Below are 21643 nucleotides of genomic sequence, written 5' to 3' on the forward strand. Positions count from 1 at the left end.
AATTTGTTCTTTCCTTAGTATTGTTCCGTAGCTTAAATCGGTCTTTACCTGGAGTTTACCATCCTCCCCATTGTTTTTAAAGAATACAGTGCAATTCTGCTCTGGTGAATAGACACTTAGAGCAAGAAAATAGTCCAGAGATTGTAGCAAGGTAGAGGCAAATTCACCCTGGAATCTGTCACAAAGTATTAGATTTTCTTTTCCCTGTACTTTCAAAAGCACTGCCTGCTCCTTTGTATAGATATGCAACAGAATTTACTCCATCCTAGGCCATACTGAAAATGCTCATTAACAGGTGACCTTGATCTTGTCTTTTATGAAAAGTTTTTCCCCTATAATGGTATCAAAGTTCCTCCTATTCTCCTTCAGATTTTCAGAGTTTCTCTGTGTAATTGTGCAGTCATCCTCTATATCATCTCTGGTTCCAAAGTTGGTGGTTCTATGAAATTCAGTTGGTATGGTCCTGCTTTTTATGCTAATATAATACAATGAAAAGAGCTACCAAGGCTGTTCAATCCCAAGCAAGGTTCTTGAGGAGCATGAATAGTTGGAGTCTCCTGGTCCGATTCCTTCATAAATGTTGCTATTCTTTGCCTACACCATAGTTCTTAGGATGTTTGCTCTGGTATAGATGATGGTTTCTCATATTTCTCAACATCACATGTGTTACCCAAACCCAAACTGACAAGAACTACTACACGTTCTATGTTAAGAAAAATCAGTTTAATAACACATAGATGGAAGGTTAATTTTATAAAAGCTTCCTTTGGTATCCTATTCTCTCCCTCTCTCCTTCTTTCCATCCTCTGTCCTTAAATCTGGTCTAAAACCTACTGTAAAACTGCTGTTAGACTAAAGGACCAGCACTTTTTCATCACATCCCATCCCTTCCTGTTCTTAAGGACAGGTGGCCCATTTGCTTTCCTTCAAGAGTCACAAGAGTTGTGTTGCTATGCCATAACAAGAGGAAAAGCCCTTACTGCTCACCCAGCAGTTCCATGCGCCAGTTCTTGCAGAATTTGGCAGTGGAGATTAGCTAGCTCCTAACAGTATAAGCTTATTCATTTTTACATTTGGCTTTTACCTTGTGGTAATTGTAACCCAGCACCTTCATTCCCAGGAAACCACTTGCAGTTTTCCTTGGTTTTTTACATTTATCTTTAGTTTAGCTCAAGATCTTTGTCATCTAAGGAACCAGCTCGCTCTTCTCATCTCACTTTTGCTCAGCAGACTAACAGTTTTGCTCACGCAGGGAAGAGCTAAACCCCTGTTCTACATTTAACCTGCAACCTGAACGATACTTTGACTTAAGTTCAAACATCCTCTTCATTCAAGTTGTTGAACTGCTCTTCAGCTTATATGAATCAGCTGAATCTTTAGTTTATCAGAATTTGGTACTTTGAATTTGAGAAAAGCAGCAACCACAACCCCAAACTCTCAGACAAACAAACAAAACCCTTAGCTGTAAACATGTTTTTTAGAGTTTGGAGACTGTGATGTTTCAGTCCACAGCAGTGGCAGAGAGGTTGCATTTATATGACTGAATGAGAGAAGGAGAGACAGGTTGCTCTGCCTTAGAATTGTGATACACAGCCTTGTTCCCTGACTGGTCAAAAGAAGAATTTGCTAAAGGAACCCCCAGCTCTACTTCATTCAAAACAGGCAAAGCATTTATTTTTATTGTAGGCTCTGCAAGAACTACCTCACGTGCTCTGCTCTGAACTTTCCTGGAGGAATGTGAAAGACACTTTGAAGTTGTGTGATGCCAAAGAAGTTGTGTTTTACAGCAGGTGCATATCAAATAAACAAGAACAGAGAAAACTAACATCCGAGACTGTGAGACTTCAATGACAGAAGAAAATATTTGGTCTGCAAAGACTAAATACTAGAAGGGAGGGCCCACTAGCTTAAGAAGGACTGTTGTGCTTTGCAAGTGTGGCTGCTAGGATCAGATCTCATTCCTGGATCATGCTGGTTTAGTTAGGAACTACAGGGATGATTAGACGTGCATGTAAGGAAGGGTGTTAGTGCTTTAGGAGGTTTACCACTACCTGAAAGTCACATAGCAGCTTGCAGTGTTTGTGCTCACAGTGTCTGTACAGAGTTGGACAGATTAGCACAAGAGATCATGAAAGCTCAACTGTGAAATGTTTCTGTGAAGAAGTGTTGGTCTGGCTCTAACTATAACATTCTCCATTGAGTCAAGGATCACCAGGGTTTCAATTAGACACTAATCAGCATTCTTATTTGTGACACCCTTAAACACTGGAATGTCAAAACAGTTCTAATATGACAGTAAGGAAATTTCTGTGACCTTTTCTCTTTTAATGAAAAAATTCTGTGTGTGAAATACACTCGGTTCAGGAAGGACTTTGTCACTCAGCCTAGGAAATTCTAAACAAGATTACTATTCACAGTTTTAGAAGGCGGAAAGAGGGTTTCTTTGGGGTAAAATGCTGAAAGACTCTTTCTATTCAAGCCCTTATTACATATTATCTTTCCAGGTCTCTGCAGTAGAGTACAGTTGAACTGAGGAAGTTTTCCGCCTGAAGCCAAAACAAACAGAAAACCACTGACAGAAATAGGGTGAGAGCCTTCAAACAGAAGGGTACTGGTTACTGGTTTCAGAGGTGAAGAAAATACAGCTGAAAGTAAGAGAAAATGCAGGAAGATCACTCAGTACTGCTTGAAATAAAAGAATCTTTAAGGTTACTTACAGTTTTTGTGAACCGAGCATTAAGGTGACCTTGAAGGCTACTTTAGATGATATTTTGTTTTATTTTTATTCTCACATAGTGAAGGATAAACCTTTTTCTCATAGAAATATAATGACAATATTTATTGGATCTACTCTGCAGCTCTTGGGAATGAACCAGAAAAATCACTCAGTTAAAATGTGATTTTCAACTATTATCTGTGCTCTGCCATTACCATGAGGCTTCTTCCAGTGAGATGTGGGCAATATGAAGTCCATTTACATATGCACCCCTTTAATTTTTTGATGCTTTTTGGCTTACGGTAGAGACCACATCCAAAGCCTACTGAAATCTGACTTCAGTAGGATTCAAATCAGATTTAAATAAAGACTATATTTTTCTCCCATATTAAGTTAAACAATTGCATTTGTGGGTTCTAGGAATTACTTTTGTAGCATGCTGCTTAACACCAAATAGTATGGGTGCCCTGGGTGTTGAAAGCAGTAGGAATCCCCCTTTTCCTTGTCTCTTTGCAACCTCTACCTTCAGGTCCCTCTCCTATTCTGGATTTGGGCACGTAGAGATAAGTAGGTACTATATTCCTCTGGGTCCCATCCAGCTTAGACAGATGAGATTGGATTTTGACGTGGAATATAACATCCCATTTTTTGTATAGGTCATAGCTAGGTTACTGCATCCATGAAGTGGAGGAAGGCACTCTGAGGAACTGTTGTTCTCCCCTCAGGCTGGAATTATAGCTGTATTCCAGCCTGTACCATAGTCTAACCATATATGCAATGACACGGAGTCAGCCCTGAGGATGTTTGAAATGCTGATCCATCATGAGCCATTGTAGGAGAATGGCTCTGATCTGAACATGGGCTACACAAGATTAGCTTCTGATTTTGGATTAGGGAAAGGGTTACAACACAAATTAAATATATTTAAACTTGTGATTTATGTCAAATTACATGAAAACAGAAGAAGGATATGGTTCTGCTGATAGCTTCATGGAAAATAGTGGGTTACTATTCCCTTAGAGTAGCCTAAAAGATTTGGACATGAACTGTCCATTGAAATTGTGTCTAAATCCCCTGAGTGCTTTGCAAACCCCAGCAATGTTCTCTGACCTGAAGTATCCAGAAGTGGTTAGGCTGTTCCATGTATTTTTTAGTTTCCCTAACTGATGTAAATGGATGCAGTGCAGCTTCATTATTTTTCACCAGCTGAGGTGATAGTTTCAGAATTGGTTGGAATGGAAGAGAATTAAGGGAGAATTAGAGAAATAGGCAAGAGCTGGATGGGGACGTCTGCTTACATTCTGTAAGTACTTATCCTGATTTTTCCTTTCTAATGTTTGACCGAACAGAACAAGGACAGTGTGTTCTATGTACTGGTTATCACTTGTTGTCTGGTACAGAAAAGGTTAACAAACCTACTGCAGGAATGAAGAAACACCCCAAATATTTGTGGGCAGCTGCAATATTAGACACAGGTTGCTGTAGTTCACTGCAGGTAAACCCGTACAGCTAAGCTATTTGGGTGCTACTATTTCCTTTGAGATTATTTCATGTGTTTACTTTTAAAGCTGTGTAAACCCCACTGAAAACGGTCACAATGAGTGAGCAAACATTGAACCACCATTAGAAAAGAAATTGAAATAAAATAAGATCCTTTGTGCTTTATGCTAAATGCACATTTCGAATCCGAACTTCATTCACAGGTATGTAGCTGAGTCCCTCTAGTGGCACAAACATTTATTTGGCTTCATATGTTATTAAAATTCTGTTTTACAGTCCATTATAGCAACAAATTCACAGGTAGGCTTTTCTGGGCACTCTGAGAGCTGTGGCAAAGTAAATCTTGGATTAGATGCTGTGCAAGCTCGTCTTAATGAATGTAAATTGATTTTTAAGTTGTGAGGGGCAATTATAGGTGCACTGGAAGAAGGGAATATTTGAAAGGATATTCTAGAACTAATTACTAGTGAGAAACACGCAAAGAGCAACGTAATACCCAGGGCAGCCAATAGGGATAAAAGCTTATACACAAAACTGTCATGACCTAGAAGTGAAGACTGTTTAAAAACACTGATCTCCACTTAGCTTGTAAATGCGCATCACCCTCTTTCTCACTCACATATATTCTCTCTCTCCCTGACACACACACACGCTTCTGGATTTGCAGAAGATAGACGTCTAGGGCACATTCTTGGCATCCACAGGAGAATCATATGGGATTAAAAAACCACAGCAGTAAGTACTGACTGAATTACATGTTTATTAAGTGGCATGCTGTCAAAACCCAGATTTAATAGTAAATACAGGAGGACTTTAGTGGAAATGGGTTGTATTTGATTTTCCTTAGGAACTGCTGAAAGCTGCCTCTTGAGGATTACAACTTCGCCTTTTCTTTTTACGGATGCTTGTTTACTATCCATGTGGTAACCTCTGGACAGCCAGTAATCCATTCGTTATCCACAGTGATTGAGTGCAGGAGTAGTGCACTAACTACTTCACTCGGCTGACGGCAGAAGACAAAAGGAGGGAAATGATGAATTCGGACAATTTAACCTCCCAAAGCTTCCTCTCTGCGATTCACAGCAACACCAGCAATTTATTCTCAGGGCTCCAGTTTGTTCAGTCCTTCAAGCCACTCATCATCCCCTGCTACTCGCTAGTGGTTTTTATTGGTGTCATTGGGAACTACCTTCTCATTTATGTTATCTGCAAGACAAAAAAGATGCACAATGTCACCAACTTTCTGGTAGGCAACCTGGCTTTCTCAGACATGCTCATGTGTGCCACCTGCGTGCCCCTGACGCTCGCCTATGCCTTTGAGCCCAGAGGATGGGTGTATGGGCGTTTCATGTGCTACTTTGTTTTCCTGATGCAACCCGTCACTGTGTTTGTGTCTGTCTTTACCTTGACTGTCATAGCTGTGGATAGGTATTATGCCATGGTGTATCCATTCCGCAGGAGGCTCACAATCCCTATTTGTGCTTATATCCTGGCTGCTATTTGGTTGCTGAGCTGTACCTTGGCTGCCCCAGCCTTGGTCCACACTTATCACGCAGAGTTCCCAGAACTGGACTTCTCTATCTGTGAGGAGTTTTGGTTCCACATGAAAAGAGATCGCTTAGCTTACGCCTACAGCACTCTCATCATCACATATGTACTGCCTTTGGCTGTCATCTCCCTGTCCTACCTGAGAATCTCTGTCAAGCTCAAGAACCGTGTAGTCCCTGGCAATGTCACCCAGGGCCAAGCTGAATGGGATAGAGCAAGGAGGAGAAAGACTTTTCGCTTACTAGTCTTAGTGGTGGCAGCCTTTGGAGTCTGTTGGCTGCCTCTGCACATCTTCAACATGATAAAGGACATCGACATCAGCTTGATTGACAAGCAATATTTCAACTTCATCCAGCTGCTGTGCCACTGGTTTGCAATGATGTCTGCTTGTACCAATGCCTTCCTCTATGCCTGGCTCCATGACAGCTTTAGGGGGGAGCTGAAGAAAATGTTTGCCTGGAAGAAGAAGAAGATTGGACCCACAACAAACTGCATTATGGCCAGTGTGGTGCTGTAAAAGAGAGCTGGTGGGAGTGCATTCCAACACTGTAAGTCTTTTCCATTTCTAATTAGTCCTCATTCCTCACATTTGTCCTCAGGGCTCAATAAGAACAACACAAGTCCCACGTGTAGCTTCCCCAGTACCTCCATTCCTACTGGAGGAGAGGCAGATGTTACGTCCCAAAAATGCCTTAACTTTGACTGGAGTTAGAGGCCAAGGAGATATTAAGCACTATAAGATACTCTTACTTAAGCTACAGGGATCCTTCCTGTAAAATATCCCCTTCAAAATTAAATAGCGGATATTTAGGTTAGATATAAGGGAGAAATTCTTCACTGTGAGGATGGTGAGGCACTGGAATGGGTTGCCCAAGGAAGCTGTGGATGCTCCATCCCTGGCAGTGTTCAAGGCCAGGTTGGACAGAGCCTTGGGTGATAATGGTTTAGTGGAAGAGCCCAGACCCAGGTTGGTAGGAGTTGCTCTGAGCCTTGCTCTGCCAGCTGAGTTGTGCTGGCAGCACCAGTGTGCAGTGCTCTCCCCACTGCTGAGGGTGTGCAGGATGACAGCACAAGCTCATTTGCACAGCCTCCGAGTGCCTCTGTGCAAGACAACTGGCTCATTTACATTCCTGTGGCCCTTGCTGGGATGTGCTGTGACCACTCTGCATGGTCTCGTCCCTCAATGCTATTTCCTCCTTGCTGCTGGCTGAGTGGATGGGGTAGCAGCTTTTGCGGCAGGGCTGCTTGCCTGCCCATTATGGCCAACGGCATTGGGCAGGAATCTGTTCATTATGCTTTTTGAACCCAGCATCATCATGCAATCCCAAACCTCCTGTGTCGCATGAACCTGCAGCAGAGCATGTAGCAAGGTGAGATGCAGTATTATGACAGGGGAAATAAACCCAGAGTGATGTTATTTCTGTGAGGTGTGACTATGCAACAGCTGGTTTGGTGGATTTGCTGATGCTGTCATCAAGGATGGACCTAGTGGAAACATAATGTGTGATGGAAAATCAGCCAGATAAGGGGACATTAAGACATTTAACCACTGACATTGAAGTGTGGTTTTGCCATTGCCTTGTGCAACCCTAATTTGCTGTCCCTACTGCAAGTCAGCTTCATTCCTAGCCAGAGGAGTGGATGCCACTGTAGCCTTGTCAGTGCTGAGATGCCAAGCTGGACAGAGCCTTGGGTGACATGGTTTAGTGTGAGGTGTCCCTGCCCATTGGCAGGGGGGTTGGAACTGCATGATCTTAAGGTCCTTTCCAACCCTAACTATTCTATGATTCTGTGCTTTCCACTCCTTCCTTAGGGGGCTGATTTTGATGTGTGGCAATGCTGCCATCAACTTTGATCTACAGAGACAGACAGAGACTTTGATACTGTCTTCAGGAGCCCTTCTGAAAGTGTCTGTTTAGAGATAGGACAGGCTGTTGACATTGAGCCGTGTACCAGCATTATGTGATTAGTCAAAGAAAGACCAGTCAACTGGAGCGGAGTGGGAAGTGCTCTCTTTTGAAGGAATCTTTTGGGAAGAAACAATTTCCTTTGACATTCGGCTTTCAGTCAGATGAGGGAGTTAAAAGCTATAATCAACCTAATGGTTTCTAGTTTCTTCCTTTCAAAACTGAAAATATGAGATAAGTATATGGGACAAAGTTCTGAAACAGAAAGCAGACATTATTGCTGAAGAGGTTTTTTCCAGCCTGTTTGGCCAGAATCTGGGATGGCATGAGGAACTGAGCTGAGATCAGCACAGGAAGCAGCACAACCCAAGGGCAGTTTTGGCCATGATCTGCAAGGGCGTCTCTGACCACAACTGTACATAGCCAAACTTATGTACTGTGAGGCAATGTGAACAGAAAAGAGGGGAGAGGAAAGAGAGGATGGTTTCTCCTGCTGTGAAATGGTGATATCAGTTTGCTGATCAGCATTCAGTAAGCTTAATTGGGTTAAAAAATACACAGATTGCATATGAACACACTGGGAAAAGTGTTGGGAAAACATCTGAAATCCCTTTCCACAAAATTCCTTGGGATTTCAAGCTGTTCTGCTGCTAGTAATGAGGAACTAGATATTGGAAACTGATTACAGAGACACTGAGTCAAGGAGGTCCTTTCAAAGTGGGCATTACTTACGTTCACTCTGTGATTAAGTGTATTTATCTGCATTGCTTACTTTGATTTAAAGATTTGAATGACCTATTAAGGCATGTTTCGCTTTTGCTGAATTTTAGGAAATTGTTTTTCCTTCAAGCTCAATATAGGAAGTTACTGCAATAAATGGTGATTTTGGAAAAAAAAACCCCTTTCAAACAAACCTAGCAAATTTTATGAGCTTTTCAGCTTTTGTTTCAGGACTCTTTTGAAGGCAGCAGAGTAGAACACCAAAAAAGCACTGAAACAACACTGCAAAAAGCAGCTTTAAATAATAAACTCCCGATATTCAGCAATTTTTCTTCTATGGAATTATGTTACTTTAAGCTGTTGTTTTGTCAGTTTGTAAAGGTTAATTACCATTGAGGTGACCCATAATGTTTACAACCTCACGCACCAAATACAGACAGCACTGTAATACAGAGTGATGCAAAGCCCAGCAGAACAACTGGGAAGACTCCTGTTACCACAGCAGGCCTGGGATCATTTCCTTCTTACACATCATGTTTTTACCCACATTTGCCAGCACTGCAGTTTGTCTTATTAATGTTCTCTTGAATGTTAGTGACTGCAGATGGCTGCTGCAGAGAGCTGCACAAAGCAAACAAGGGGGATTTAACTCTATTTCTTTCCTTTTCTCCTTGAGATGGAAATGAAGGGCTGTTCAGTTCATATATTGTTCCCACAGTGATGGACGCACTGGGAACATCCTGCTACCAGCAGCTCCTTGCTACCAGCAGTGCTGCCATCTCAAGCAGGTCCTCAGATTGCCCAGCACAGCAGGCACCCTCGTTTAAGTGCTAGTTTAAGCTGTACATGTCTTGAATCTGACAGGACTTGTATTTGCAGCAGAAAGCTCAAATCCTGCCCCTAGTTCTCAGAACTAGGTTTGGCAGATGCACACCGAAATGACCTGCATTCCCCAGCTGGGGGCTCCTGAAGCTCCTTCCCTCTCCTCAGCAGCCCTCCTGGCCCACCCCAGTGATCCTGCAAGGCCATTTTTCCAGGCTTTCCCTGCATGGTGCACACAAGTGATCCAGCCCTAAGCAGAGGGAGTGGGGAGCCCACAGGCTGGCAGGGACTGAGACACATTTGCTCAGCTCCACCTCCAAATCGAGCCCCAAGAATCTCTGCTCAGTGTAATTACTGTTTCCTCTGATAGCCAGAGTAATAAACAATGATAAGATTTAGAGGCACATTGATGCGCTTCTTTCATCCAGTTATGCAAATAATTATGTTAAAAGCCATCATGTGAAATGTGGTTGCTCATCTCCAGCCCCCTCTGGGGAGCCGCTGTGGTTCTCCGGGGGGAATAGGGCTCATCACTACAGTATTTTTGGTGGGGTGGTTTTTAATTACAATGTCAGAAATCATTGCAGGCTTTGACTTTATAAAGCAGCCTGGTTCAAAACTTGGTGGACCTGTTAACTTTCCCTGCAAGGGTTTTAGCTGTTTCTTGCTTACATTAGTATCCAAGCACTCACTCCCAAGGGAGCTGCTCTGCAGGGATGGAGCAAGATGTGTCTGAGCTGCAGAATGCCATCTGCTCCTTGTCCAGTGGGATTTCATTCCAGTTGTTTATATTTACCAAGAGACTTTTAGCAGGTAGAGACTCAGGCATTATGCATTTTACAGCAGCAAATACAAGCTGTTTCTGATGGCTCCTCAGACTGTTCCTAAAAGACAGCCTGTGGCAAACACTCCTGGATGTACTGTGGAGTTTGTACACATGCTCTGTGGTGGTGTTTTTAGGCAGCTACTAAATGCATTAGCCAGTTAGCGGGTGATCAGAGCATGGTGAGTCTTGGTTTTGGAAACGAAGACCTGCTTAGGACCACACTTATCTGTTGTAAAAGTCATCTAGGAGATTTCACTGGGGCCAAGCTTCTACAGCTCAGAAGCCTCTGAATATCTTAAATGTGGAGATTAATAGAGAAGGAGCTGATGTGGAGAGACGGAGGAGAATGAGATGACTTCACTTAAAGTGAAGAGCGCAGATTTAGACTGCAGGAATCAAGGCATGCTATTCTGCATAGCTCTTGGAAGGACTCATAGAGCCTCTTTCTAGCAAACACTGTATGTCCAATATTTATAGATGCAGAAATGCTTGCTCAAACATAAGCTACTCCCTATGGTTAAACAGGGGATTGATAGTAAAAGATAATTTACTCAGGAAATACAGAAAGTAAATCAGTATTGGATCAGGAATTAAAACCCAAATTAGGTAGTGAGCAAAGGTCACTAAATTTGAAATCAGGCAGCCAAAGAAAAACAATAGATAACCAAACCTCAACTGGGGTCAGGTAGAGTTGGTTTCTCCCCCACCTTGAAAATGACAGAGCAGGCACTAAAGACTAACTTGTTTGTGCAGTGCATTGCTTTAAATAATTTTTCCTTACCCTGGGATGAAGAACACTGAGAGAGCTGTATTTGTATCATTTTGGAAGAATGTCAGTTTATCTCTGGTGTGTAAAAGCAGATCTTGCCATAAGGCCATTACTCACAGGAGCTCAACGAGTGCTTCCCAGCTGATAGATAGACTGGGAAAAGCAGGTATTTTTCCTACCAGATGAACAGCAGATGCTCTGTGCAGTTTTAATTGAGCGAATCTTGCTTATTGAGGTGCCAACGGTGAGTTATAATTAGATGTCTCAGATTATGCAGCGTACAGATAAAAGCTGAAAATGGTGCACCTGCAGCTGGGAAAAAACCCAGCCCAACAAATTGGACAGAACTGTACAATGCATCCGTCAATCTGCCCACCGGATAAGAAGACGGCAGAGATAGATAGAAACAAAGTGCTGCTGGTAAAGAAACTGCTGTCTTTGCCACTTCTGCATGAAGAAATAGAATAAAGACTTTTACCTCCAGCCCTTTCCTCTCACTGCCCACATCTTTTCTGTTTTCTCAGGGAAAACAGTTGCATTCCTCCTCCTTCCCATGGAGAAAAGGTTGCTCAAGGGTCTAAGCAAACATTTCTGCCTCATAGGAAGTTTACACAAATCAGGGAGGCTTTCTAAACTGGAAATCACCCTTTTCTCCCTTCAACTTCTTTCTACAGGCAGAAATATGCAATTGTGCCTGACACAGTCTCTGCACCTAACCGTTTGCTGTGCAAAGCTGCTGCAAGTGGGAGCAAACCTGGCCTGTCTGCCACTTGGAGCACTGGCGTTTGTGACTGCATGAAGTAAATATCCCTTCCCATACTCAGGGACCCCATTTTGGCTCAAAACCATCGCTAACTCTGGTTCTTTGTACCGGATTTCCCTCTACATCAACAAGAGTTTGCTCTACTGAAAGTCCCAGAGAGTCACTGCAGATGCATCAGAGGTACCCTGGCCATATTGATGGGACCTTTCCTTCCGATTCCTGTTTCAAGAGCAGGTTTTAGGTACATTCTTACCCTGTACTGATACAATCAGATGGAGCTGGCTTTCCCCAGGCTGATTTCAATCAAATTTTGTGTATGTTTCTGTGCTTCCTACTCTCCCATCCCTCCCCCAGACTTTTGGAACCATTGATTAAGTAGTCAGTAGAAGCAGCAGCCTCAAGGATGTTGATCTCTTAGCAGCTATCTGAAATCAGGAAGAACACTAGCAGGTTTTTTTGGTGCTCCCCAAGGAAGGAAAAGACATACAAAGTGCTCTCTCCTTTAGGGACCCACCCAGAATTACACAGGGGATGGTGTAAATGGTTCAGAACTGGTTACAAGATGGCCAGGCTGCCTCCCTGCAGGGCAAAAAGTGATGGCTTAGAGGCACAAAACTCAAATATATCTCTTTGGGAGTTAGGTCCCTTTGGGAGCTAAAAGTCTACTCTCTTCGCCAAGAAGCTGATAGGACTGACTTTCTTGCCTGTTGTTGCTTATTTCCCTTTTCTACAGCCTGCTTCATCAAACTAAGTTAATCAAGCTAGTAATTGATACAAATAATAAAATACACACTCAGGAGCTCCCTGCTTTGTGTCTCCAGCCTGTTGGAAATCAATTTGGGATCATTGCTATCTATTTGCAGTTGACTGGTCTCTCTGTTCTTTGTATCTTGTTTATGTTAATTGTCACCATTATGTTGTAATTTCCTTGTGGTTTGGCTTTTTTTTCCTCTGCAGAGAACACAGAAAAGGAGATGATGGCTTTAATTCCTACATCTACATTTCCTACATTTCCATTAGGCGCTGGAGATGTTTCATCAGCAGCTAGCAGGTCTGCAACGAGAAGCTTGCTGCTTTCCAGTGTAGCAATGAGATGTGCTTCTCCTGCTGAGCACAGTTCTGGGTTTCCAGAAACGTGTTGGAAAGGCCATATAAAGTTCACAGCAGCAGGAGGGGCTTTAGTGCTGTGGTCTGTGAGATCCTGGTGATGCGTGTGGTGCCGAGGATCATTTTTATGCAGCTCAAAATCACCCCAGCAACATCACCAACAAAGTGATGTGCTCAGCTGGAGGCAGCTGGTGATCCTGTGAGGCCTGACAGCACAAGATATCACCCTGTCTACAGTTTCCCAGCCATGGGGACCTGTGTTCAGTTACCCCATCACGCCTATGACAAGACAGGCCAATTCTCTAGTGAAAACATGACAGCCAAATGACATGGTAGCTGTGATGGACTGACATAGGTTGCCATCAGTCACAGCTGCATTTGGGACTGGGATGGTGAAGCAATAGATTGTATTGTAAAACAAACCTGTCTGGGACTCGTGGAATCAGGGCAAGAAAGAAAACCAGAAGTAAGCAGAAGACTTGGACTTCAACCAAACAATAACCATCCAAAGGCGAAATGTATAACCCAGAGGCTGTGTTTCTGTACAAACGTGGGAGTTACTGAAGCCTTCTTGTGAGTGTGGTCCCTCACTTGCAGTGTGCCAGTTCAGTGTATTGGCTTTATCGCATCTTTCCTCCCATCTCTCGTTGAGGGATGCCCATCTCATGCAGTGAGTTTGAACAGGGGCAATCCAGGAGTATATATGGCTGTTAGTGTGAGGTCCATGTGTGCAGGGCCAGTAGTGTATGGTCCAGAGGCAGATAAGTTGAGGGCTTTTTGATAGGGTTTTTTAATAAAAATAATTGAAAGGTTGGGAATGGGGTCCTGAGGCACGTGTTCAACCAACCCATCCCTCAGCAGCTCTGAGGATGCAACTCTGGGGGCAGCAAGATAAAAGTAATCCAAATTACATGTACAAGAGTTAGGTAGGAGCTACATCACTGATTAGAAATCGCTTTCTGAGTCACTGTGTACAAAGTATGTTGAATCATTAAGACAACCAAAGCTTCAACACCCAGCTTTGGAATGATTTCTCCCTCAATTATTGGATCCTTTTAAAAATTCAACATCTTTTGTTAACATGTAGAACTTAAAAATGTTAAAAATAAATTTGAAACCATCTGAAGCACCAGACATAGCATATGGCAGTCCTGTTTAATCTTAACAAGTCAATAATATTATCATTGTGACTCACTTCTTCATTAAAACACGTATTCTTGTCTGTTGTATAAATCAAGGTTTATTTGTAAAAGCCTTTGTACCACCCATGCAATATACAGTTGTCACAGCTAATTGTAAATTGTTTTGATAGTACTTTTGCTTGGACTGAGGGCAGACAAAATGCAGGGAGTTCAGACAACATCACCAAGAAAGTGCAGGGAAGCAGCTGGAGGCCTATGTTTTACTGTAGTGACAAAAAGATGGATTTCTTTATTTTTAATGCATTGCCAAAAGCACTGTTCCAAACACTTCTCGCCCCCAAAAGTTGTATAGAGGGTCTGACAAGATCTGCATGCTTTCATAGTTCATAACATTCTCCTTTTAATGCTAAATGAGGAAATACGTTTCCCCATGAAACAGTTTAAAACAGCACTACCCACCTGCAAAAGCTGCTGACTAGGGAGAGGGCGAGGGCATAAAACACAGGCCAAACTTCAGGGGTGGGGAATAAAAGCCAGACTGCTTTTATTGGCCCTGAAGTCATTAAACTATTGGCTAAAGGCAACTGTGCATTGAGAAGTTGTCTTTCAATCATTTACTGAGGAGATTTGCTTCCTCCCCTCAAGTATTTTAAGAATAGGTGCCAGGTCACGTTGAGCTTCTCATCAACCAACACTCCAAGTCCTTCTCCTCAGGACTGCTCTCAATACAGTCTCCTCCCAGCCTGTATTTGTGCTTGGGATTGCCCTGACCCAGGGATAGGACCTTGCACTTGGCCTTGTTGATCTTCATGAGGCTTGCATTGTCCCACCTCTCTAGGTCCCTCTGGATGGCATTCCTTCTCCCCAGTGTATCAACGGAACCACACAGCCTGGGGTCATCAGCAAACCTGGTGAAGTGGTGAAGTGGCAAAGTAACTAGCAGCCCTAGGCTATGTCTCTCTTCTATACATGTGAATCTTTTGATGGAGCAAAAAAAAACCCCCAAAACGTTTTAAAGGAATGCGTTAACAATAAAAAAGTGGTTCTTAAAATGCCTTTATTCCTGGTGATCATTTTTAGGATGGGTAGAAATTGTTGTAGTGTTTGCACAGCACTGAAGAAGGTGTATGCAAGTGAAATATTTGCTAGCTTTCTAAACTATTATGGGTTTCTAAACTATTATGAGTGATCAGAAAAATCACAGATTTGAGGGCAAGAGGAAAATGCACAGGATTTTTAGTGCTAAAAGGAATTAGCTGGACAAGCTGAATCTGCAATGCGGTGTTCGACAAACAGCCTAATTTACAGTGCTAGCTATGCTGAAAATAGTGATAATTAACCAAGCACTCTTATTTCCAGGTCTAACATGAGGTATTTGAAAACAGGGTGGAAGGTGGCTTGGCGAAGGCCAGACTGATACAAAAATAGTCTTAAAATGGTTGGTGGAAGTGAATAAAAACTAAATGGAGAGTGTCAGAACAGCTTTCTAAATCTGAAGCTATTCATATTCAAATACTGAGACTTGAGGAGATGGATAGAGGTAACACAGAGCTACATTAAGTTTTGCAATTCACCTATTTAAAAGTAGTTGCAAAACCAGCAAGCTCTACAGATTGCTCTAAAATGGAGATATTTGACACATGGATCTGCAGTTTGATCTCACTTTTTATTGCAGAAAGTCTAAGCTCTTTGAGTCACCGTTTTGAGCAGTGACAACTGTGTCCCTATTGTCTCTTCTTAGATGGAGTCAAGAGATTTAACCAAGGTACTATGATTTTCTGCTGTAGATAACAGTTCCAAAATGAGCTGAGTTGTCTCTCCACGTGATTTTAATTTGACATTCAAGTATTACGAGAGGATAGAAAGCAATGAATCATATAATCATATTTTATATATATAAAGTGCTAATTAACCATTTGAGAATCAAAGAGAGAACAATAGTTTCATTTAGTTCAGAATAAGCAGCAGTGTTGATAAGCTGTCATCGAAAGCTGTGTCACATCTGAAAGGCAGAGAGAAGTCTAAAAGGGACCTATAATGACTCTGACTCAGAGCACTTACGCACTGTAATGTGCCTGGTTTTAAATCTGTCTTTCTTCACCTGAAGTACATTTGGACAAGCTTTCTGAACAGAAGAGGAGTAATACAAGTTACACTTCAATGATTACATGGAGCACCACCAGCTACAGTCACACTTTGGACTGTTCCCTGGTACCTGACAAGCTTAGTCCCACCTCCATCCATACCAGCAATAGTCCTGATTTAGACCAGCAGAATGGGAATTTTACAAGGGATCTCTACCTTTCCTTTCTCCTGCTCTATATTAATAGAAAGAAAACAGAATATAAGTGATCTTCCAACCTGTTAGTGTCCTGCTCTATCATCTTCCTGGGTTGCTTTTTTTAGTTTATTTTATATTTTTCTACAGAAAATCAGAAGCCCTCAGGGTGCAAGAATACCCAAATGCATGCACATTGTTCAGTTCCTAATAAATGGAGGAGTCCAAGATCTTTCCTCCTAACAGCTATGGCAGATACAAGTTTGGAGTCCATGAGACACAAACCATGAAGCAGAGCATATCTAATTACTATCTTAATCCAGAGCTGAAACAAAACTCTAAATCAGAGTTAATCAGTATATCAAGTACCATCTTTTCACGGGAAACTAATGTTAGCTTCCTTTCAATATTCAGCATTAATACATTTAATAAAATAGCTAGATCCTTACTCACCAAAGTATCTTCATAAGTTATTCTTTGTTTCCCTGGAACCTACTAGTCAGCTGTTTTCACCCTAATCCTTTTTACATCAAAGAAACAAATCCTGTTCTCCTTACACCCCAGCACACCTTACATCCTGTCTCCTAAGAGGACTCATCCTCTTGATGAAGGCGGTGCCCTCCCACTACCACCAGCTGGCCCTCCAGCACCTGCCCAGCAGGGACAGCCTTTAAATAGGGCACCCAGAGACCCCATGTAAAACACTGGCAGTATTGCTGCAGGCTGACTTGGGTGGGAGTGTTGCACAGGTAGCTCACTAAGCAACAAGTTTCACAAGGTTCTGTTATTAGTAGATGCTATCACATGAAGTCAGGTAGAACCCACATATGCATGAGAGTGATTAAACTGATACTAATTGAATAGACTATTAAAACAGAAAAAAAAAACCAACAAACCCTCCTAATCTGTTAAGGAAATAAATACTGAAGAGAATGAATGAAAATTTATTATAAAGATCTGGGGGGGCATGAAGGAAATAAGGTTCTTAATCTTGCCATTTCACCTGGAGGACTAAAATGCTGGTCCCATGTTACTATATTCTGTCTGAGAAACTTTATCTTCTAATATTAATAGCTGTCTCAACAGGAGATACTGATAACCCATCTTTTTGGTGCCTGCTGATCCTGCTGATCCTGGGGCTGCCTGGAGGAAGGATGGATCAGTGCAATTAGTATAAAGCTAAACTCATTCCTACTTAAAACTCACTTTTGCTCTAGGGTCTGTGCCAGCAATAAGCAAGAGCTCAAGTTAACGCCAGCACTAGGTGTTAGCTTCCTTTTCAACTGGTGAATGTAAGACCAATGTTCTCTTGGTGGCAAACAACACTAGGGGATAGCCGGTGAGCAGCAAAATCCCAGTGAGCAGTGGGCACCAGTTCCCTGTTCCCACAGTCTCTGCATTCTGCTGTGCATTGACTGGGCATCCACACAGGGGTTTGTGTACTGCCAGAGGGCTTTGGAGTCTGGCTATTTTCACTATTAGGGGAACTGAAAATCCAGCTGGCTCAACCAAACATCAAGTACCCTGTTGTGCTGGAGCCTGCTGGCCTGGTCTGAGCTGCATTCTGAGGGGTACCTTTTTGCTCCAAACTAGTGAGTTGCTTCACCTCCTCATTGCCAGTCAGCAAGGGCAGAGCCTCTGTTGCTGAGGTGCCTGCTACCACCATACGTGCCATCTCTTCTCCCAGCATGATCACACATATAAGACCAGTTATCCCAGACAGATACTTGTCTTTCATGGTATCCTAACATGGCACTTGAGAAGAACTCCAGGAAGAGGAAGAAATGATGGTCTCAGGGTTGTTGAGACTATATACATTTACAAAAATAAAAGACTTTTGTGTCTTGACCTTGTTTCCTTATCCTTGGGAGTGGGCAGAGTTGTGACAGCACATTCACTGTGCATCCAGACTTCGTGATGGTCTTTATTTACAGACCATCCCCACGGACCCAGACTGCATCAGTGTTGACTTCTAGATAGTAACCTTGCACCTGTGCACTGTACAAAATCATTGGAATGTCTTACTTGGAAATACTGGGCTGGGGCATAAGCCTTTTCACTGACTTCAGATTTCACCCTCATGGTTTAATTACCCCCCTTTTTTTGTTCCAAATGGGTCTCTTGTTCCCAGTGATATTTTCTCATCTATTTCCTCTTCCACTAGCCACTTAAAACAGACTATTTGAAGATCACCTTAACTTCAGATTACGTAGTTTGTCTTCTGCATGCAAATCTCTTCAACTTGTACAAAAAGCTGCAGGATAACAGGCTCTGATGCTGCACAACCTGGCAGGCAGCCTCCCATCCGTATGCCACTGAACTGTTGGAGCAAGAAGACAAATCAATACTAATTAATGGTCCCCTGGAAAGTAAATGATTGTTCACAGCGTGCAATGTAGCAAGGAATCCTGTAGGCTATTTTTGCCTTTGATTTATCATGTCATATAAATAAGGGTTTATATGTGTAGCCTGGAACCTAGAATCTATTGCTTACAAAGGTCACAGCTTCTGTTGAGATAAAAGGAGCCTACAAACCTGGGAGAAGAGCTGGTGGCTTTTATTTGATGAATGCAGAAGATAAAGTGCTCATTTCAGCTGTCTGTTTGCTAATTAACAGCAGCTCCCAAGGACTGAAATGCACACAAATATATTCAAGAGCTCAATTATTTTGTGGAGTATCCAGATTGACCTCCCCTTTCCTGCAGGAAGGATGCTTTTCTGATATTTGGCCTTTAGCAGAGGGAGCTAGAACAAGATAGCTAGAATAAGGGAAAATTAAGTTAAAAGTCAGAAATGTTGGCTAGTGAAGGCTGCCTCTCACAAGCTATAGCAGGAATATTGTGCTTTCTTGTGCCTGCACTAAAAGCTTTATGGAAGTGCTGAATCAATTGATGTCGCACCGGCTTTATGTGCAGCACCAGAGGGAAGGTTCAATAGTGGCCAGTTGTAGGAAAGGGATTGTTAAAATGTGTCAGGCAGATTTACAGATGGTCATTTAGCACTTTCAGCTTCTGGGAAATGAGTTAGTACCATTAGCAAAGGCAGGCCCTTCCTTTATTGCAGTCCCTTCCAGCAAGGTTTGTTCTCATGAAACATCAGCAATTTTATTTAATTGCTCTGTGAGAGTACATGATGATAGGAAATGGATCATTGTATGCTGGCTCAAATGCATGTTTGAGTGTTGTGCTGTATGAATGTCACTTCATTATAAGCATACATCATGAGTTTTGTTCAGAAAACAGTATCGTGGGTTGCAGCGGTGATTACCTTCATTTTTGCAACACCGCAGGAAAACATTGGCTCATGTTATGCCCATGATTTTCTATAATCTTGGATCAATGGAGTTTCTATTTGTATTCCGCCTCTTATTTGTGCTGTTAATCACTCTTGGCAAACGTGCATCCTTCTGCTTGGTCCTGTAATATAAGGTTTCATGCAGTGTTTTCATACTATTGCTCCAACTTACCTTGCTGACTTGTTTCTAGTCCTGTCCTTACTGTACTTGTATGTCCTCCTACCTTTGTTTTCTAGACCTTTAGCAGTATAACTCTCTATTGAGAGAACTATTAATAAAACATTTTGAATACAGCCAACTTCCTGACAGTGGTCTGAGGAGCACATTAATTACATTATTTTATCTTGACCATGAGCCACTGATAACTGCTACATTTTCATTAGTTTGCCATGTTTATTTGGCCTGTTCGTCCTGTGCCGTATCAGTTTCACTTTCCTACCTTTTGAATGAGAAGGTCTTCAGAGAAGCTACAAAGCCCGTTCTGTGATTTTAGATGGTGTTTATGGCTTCCTTTCTACCCACACCTGCAGCCCATTTAGAAAATGAGATGAGTTTGCTCTGAGAGGATTTGTAGTTGACAAATCCATTTTGACTCTGTCTCATTTCTTTGTTTTCTTTCATGTGCTCACAAAGATTTTGTGCTTTCCAAGGTTTTTCTGTCATTCGAAGATAAGCTGACTGATAGACAAATCCCCGATTAGTCTTTGCCTTCCGTTCTTAGAAACTGAATGTATTTGCCCTTTTCCAGCCTTCAGATGCTTATTTACACTTCATGACTTCCCTAAGATAACCCCATTCTGATGTTAATTCTGTCATATTCTTTTGAAGTATCCTGGGATAAAATCCATCAGGCTCAGGTAGTGTGAAAACTTCCATGTTCTAAGTGTGCTGATGCCTCCTTGAGCATTTCCATGGAGAGATCCTACTGCTCTGCGGCTGCAGCTTGCACTAGCCAGTCTTTGCACTTTATCTCTCCTCTGGGAAATGCAATGCAAGACACAGAGAACTTTGGCTTCCTTGGCTTTCTGTGCTGATGATTTTCCTTCAGTTGCTAGTGAATCAGTAGTTTGCTGGTCTCTTTGTCTCTCAATGCATATTCAGATTTGCTTCTTGCTTCTCCTGTTCTTCTCTTGTAAAACCCTGTTCTGCACCTTCACTCTTTAAAATTTTCTCTCATGCTCTTCTTTGATACTTGTCTCAGCAGCCTCATTTAGTCACTGCTTTCTGCGTGCATCTTCTCTGTGTTTAGGGTGAATAAAGAACTCGTATCTTTCCCCCACATTGCAAAATCTCTCCAGCTTAAAACTGTCCTTCTAATTTTGATGTGCTGAGAAGGTGTCAATGTCATGGCTTAATAAAGAGAGCTCAAGAGTGATGAGCTCTGCCCACTTCATTCTACTCACTCACCCATTAAAATCTTTTCCTTCTTTACAGCATCCTTAACAAAACATTTTAAAAGCAAATATACTTGAATCAAAGGGGCATGTAAAATTCTCACAGTAATTATTCCCTGTTTTTAATTCCTTTTGAAGGGAATTTTTAGAAAGAAACTTCCATTTGATCATTACTGTATAGAAAAGGAAAGCAAACCCAAATATCCTTCAAAAAGATGAAATGGGAAGGATTTTTAGTGTTTCTTTTGTGTGTGGCCTGATCCTGCTCTCCTTAGCAGAAAGTAAGATGAACACTCATCAGGGGAAACATAAGGACAACTCACTTGCACTTCTCTCTCTGGTGCTGGATCTTACTTGAAGCCTTGCTGTGGGAGAAGTCGAGGCACAGTACATAGAATCATAGAATAGTTAGGGTTGGAAAGGACCTTAAGATCATGCAGTTCCAACCCCCCTGTCATGGGCAGGGACACCTCACACTAAACCATGGCACCCAAGGCCTCGTTCAACCTGGTCTTGAACACTGCCAGGGATGGAGCATTCACAACTTCCCTGGGCAACACATTCCAGTGCCTCACCAATCTAACAGGAAAGAATTTCCTCCTTATATCCAATCTAAACTTCCCCTAAGTTTTAACCCGTTACCCCTTGTCCTATCACTACAGTCCCTAATGAAGAGTCCCTCCCCAGCATCCCTATAGGCCCCCTTCAGATACTGGAAGGCTGCTCTGAGGTCTCCACGCAGCCTTCTCTTCTCCAGGCTGAACAGCCCCAACTTTCTCAGTCTGTCTTCATACAGGAGGTGCTCCAGTCCCCTGATCACCCTCGTGGCCCTTCTCTGGACTTGCTTTGACCTATC

The 21643-nt window shown here is 42.4% G+C and overlaps 1 protein-coding gene and 1 long non-coding RNA gene across 2 annotated transcripts; one reads left to right on the forward strand and one right to left on the reverse strand.

The window, feature by feature from the left end:
- Positions 1-3411: 3411 nt before the first annotated feature.
- PRLHR (prolactin releasing hormone receptor) lies at positions 3412-6296 on the forward strand. The gene is made up of 2 exons (XM_061459575.1): positions 3412-4951; positions 5064-6296. The coding sequence occupies exon 2, from the start codon at positions 5247-5249 to the stop codon at positions 6279-6281; it is 1035 nt and encodes a 344-aa protein (XP_061315559.1). The 5' UTR covers positions 3412-4951; positions 5064-5246; the 3' UTR covers positions 6282-6296.
- Positions 5322-16651, reverse strand: LOC133272415 (uncharacterized). The gene is made up of 3 exons (XR_009744403.1): positions 16552-16651; positions 11825-11996; positions 5322-5422 (listed from the first exon to the last, which is right to left on the reverse strand). It is a non-coding gene; the product is annotated as an uncharacterized LOC133272415 (long non-coding RNA).
- Between the last annotated feature and the right edge of the window lie 4992 nt (positions 16652-21643).

This window comes from Pezoporus flaviventris, unplaced genomic scaffold (genome assembly GCF_033815535.1).
Source record: "Pezoporus flaviventris isolate CSIRO_AGI_PZ_B2104156 unplaced genomic scaffold, CSIRO_AGI_Pfla_v1 ptg000029l, whole genome shotgun sequence".
In the NCBI taxonomy this organism is placed as follows: Eukaryota; Metazoa; Chordata; class Aves; order Psittaciformes; family Psittacidae; genus Pezoporus; species Pezoporus flaviventris.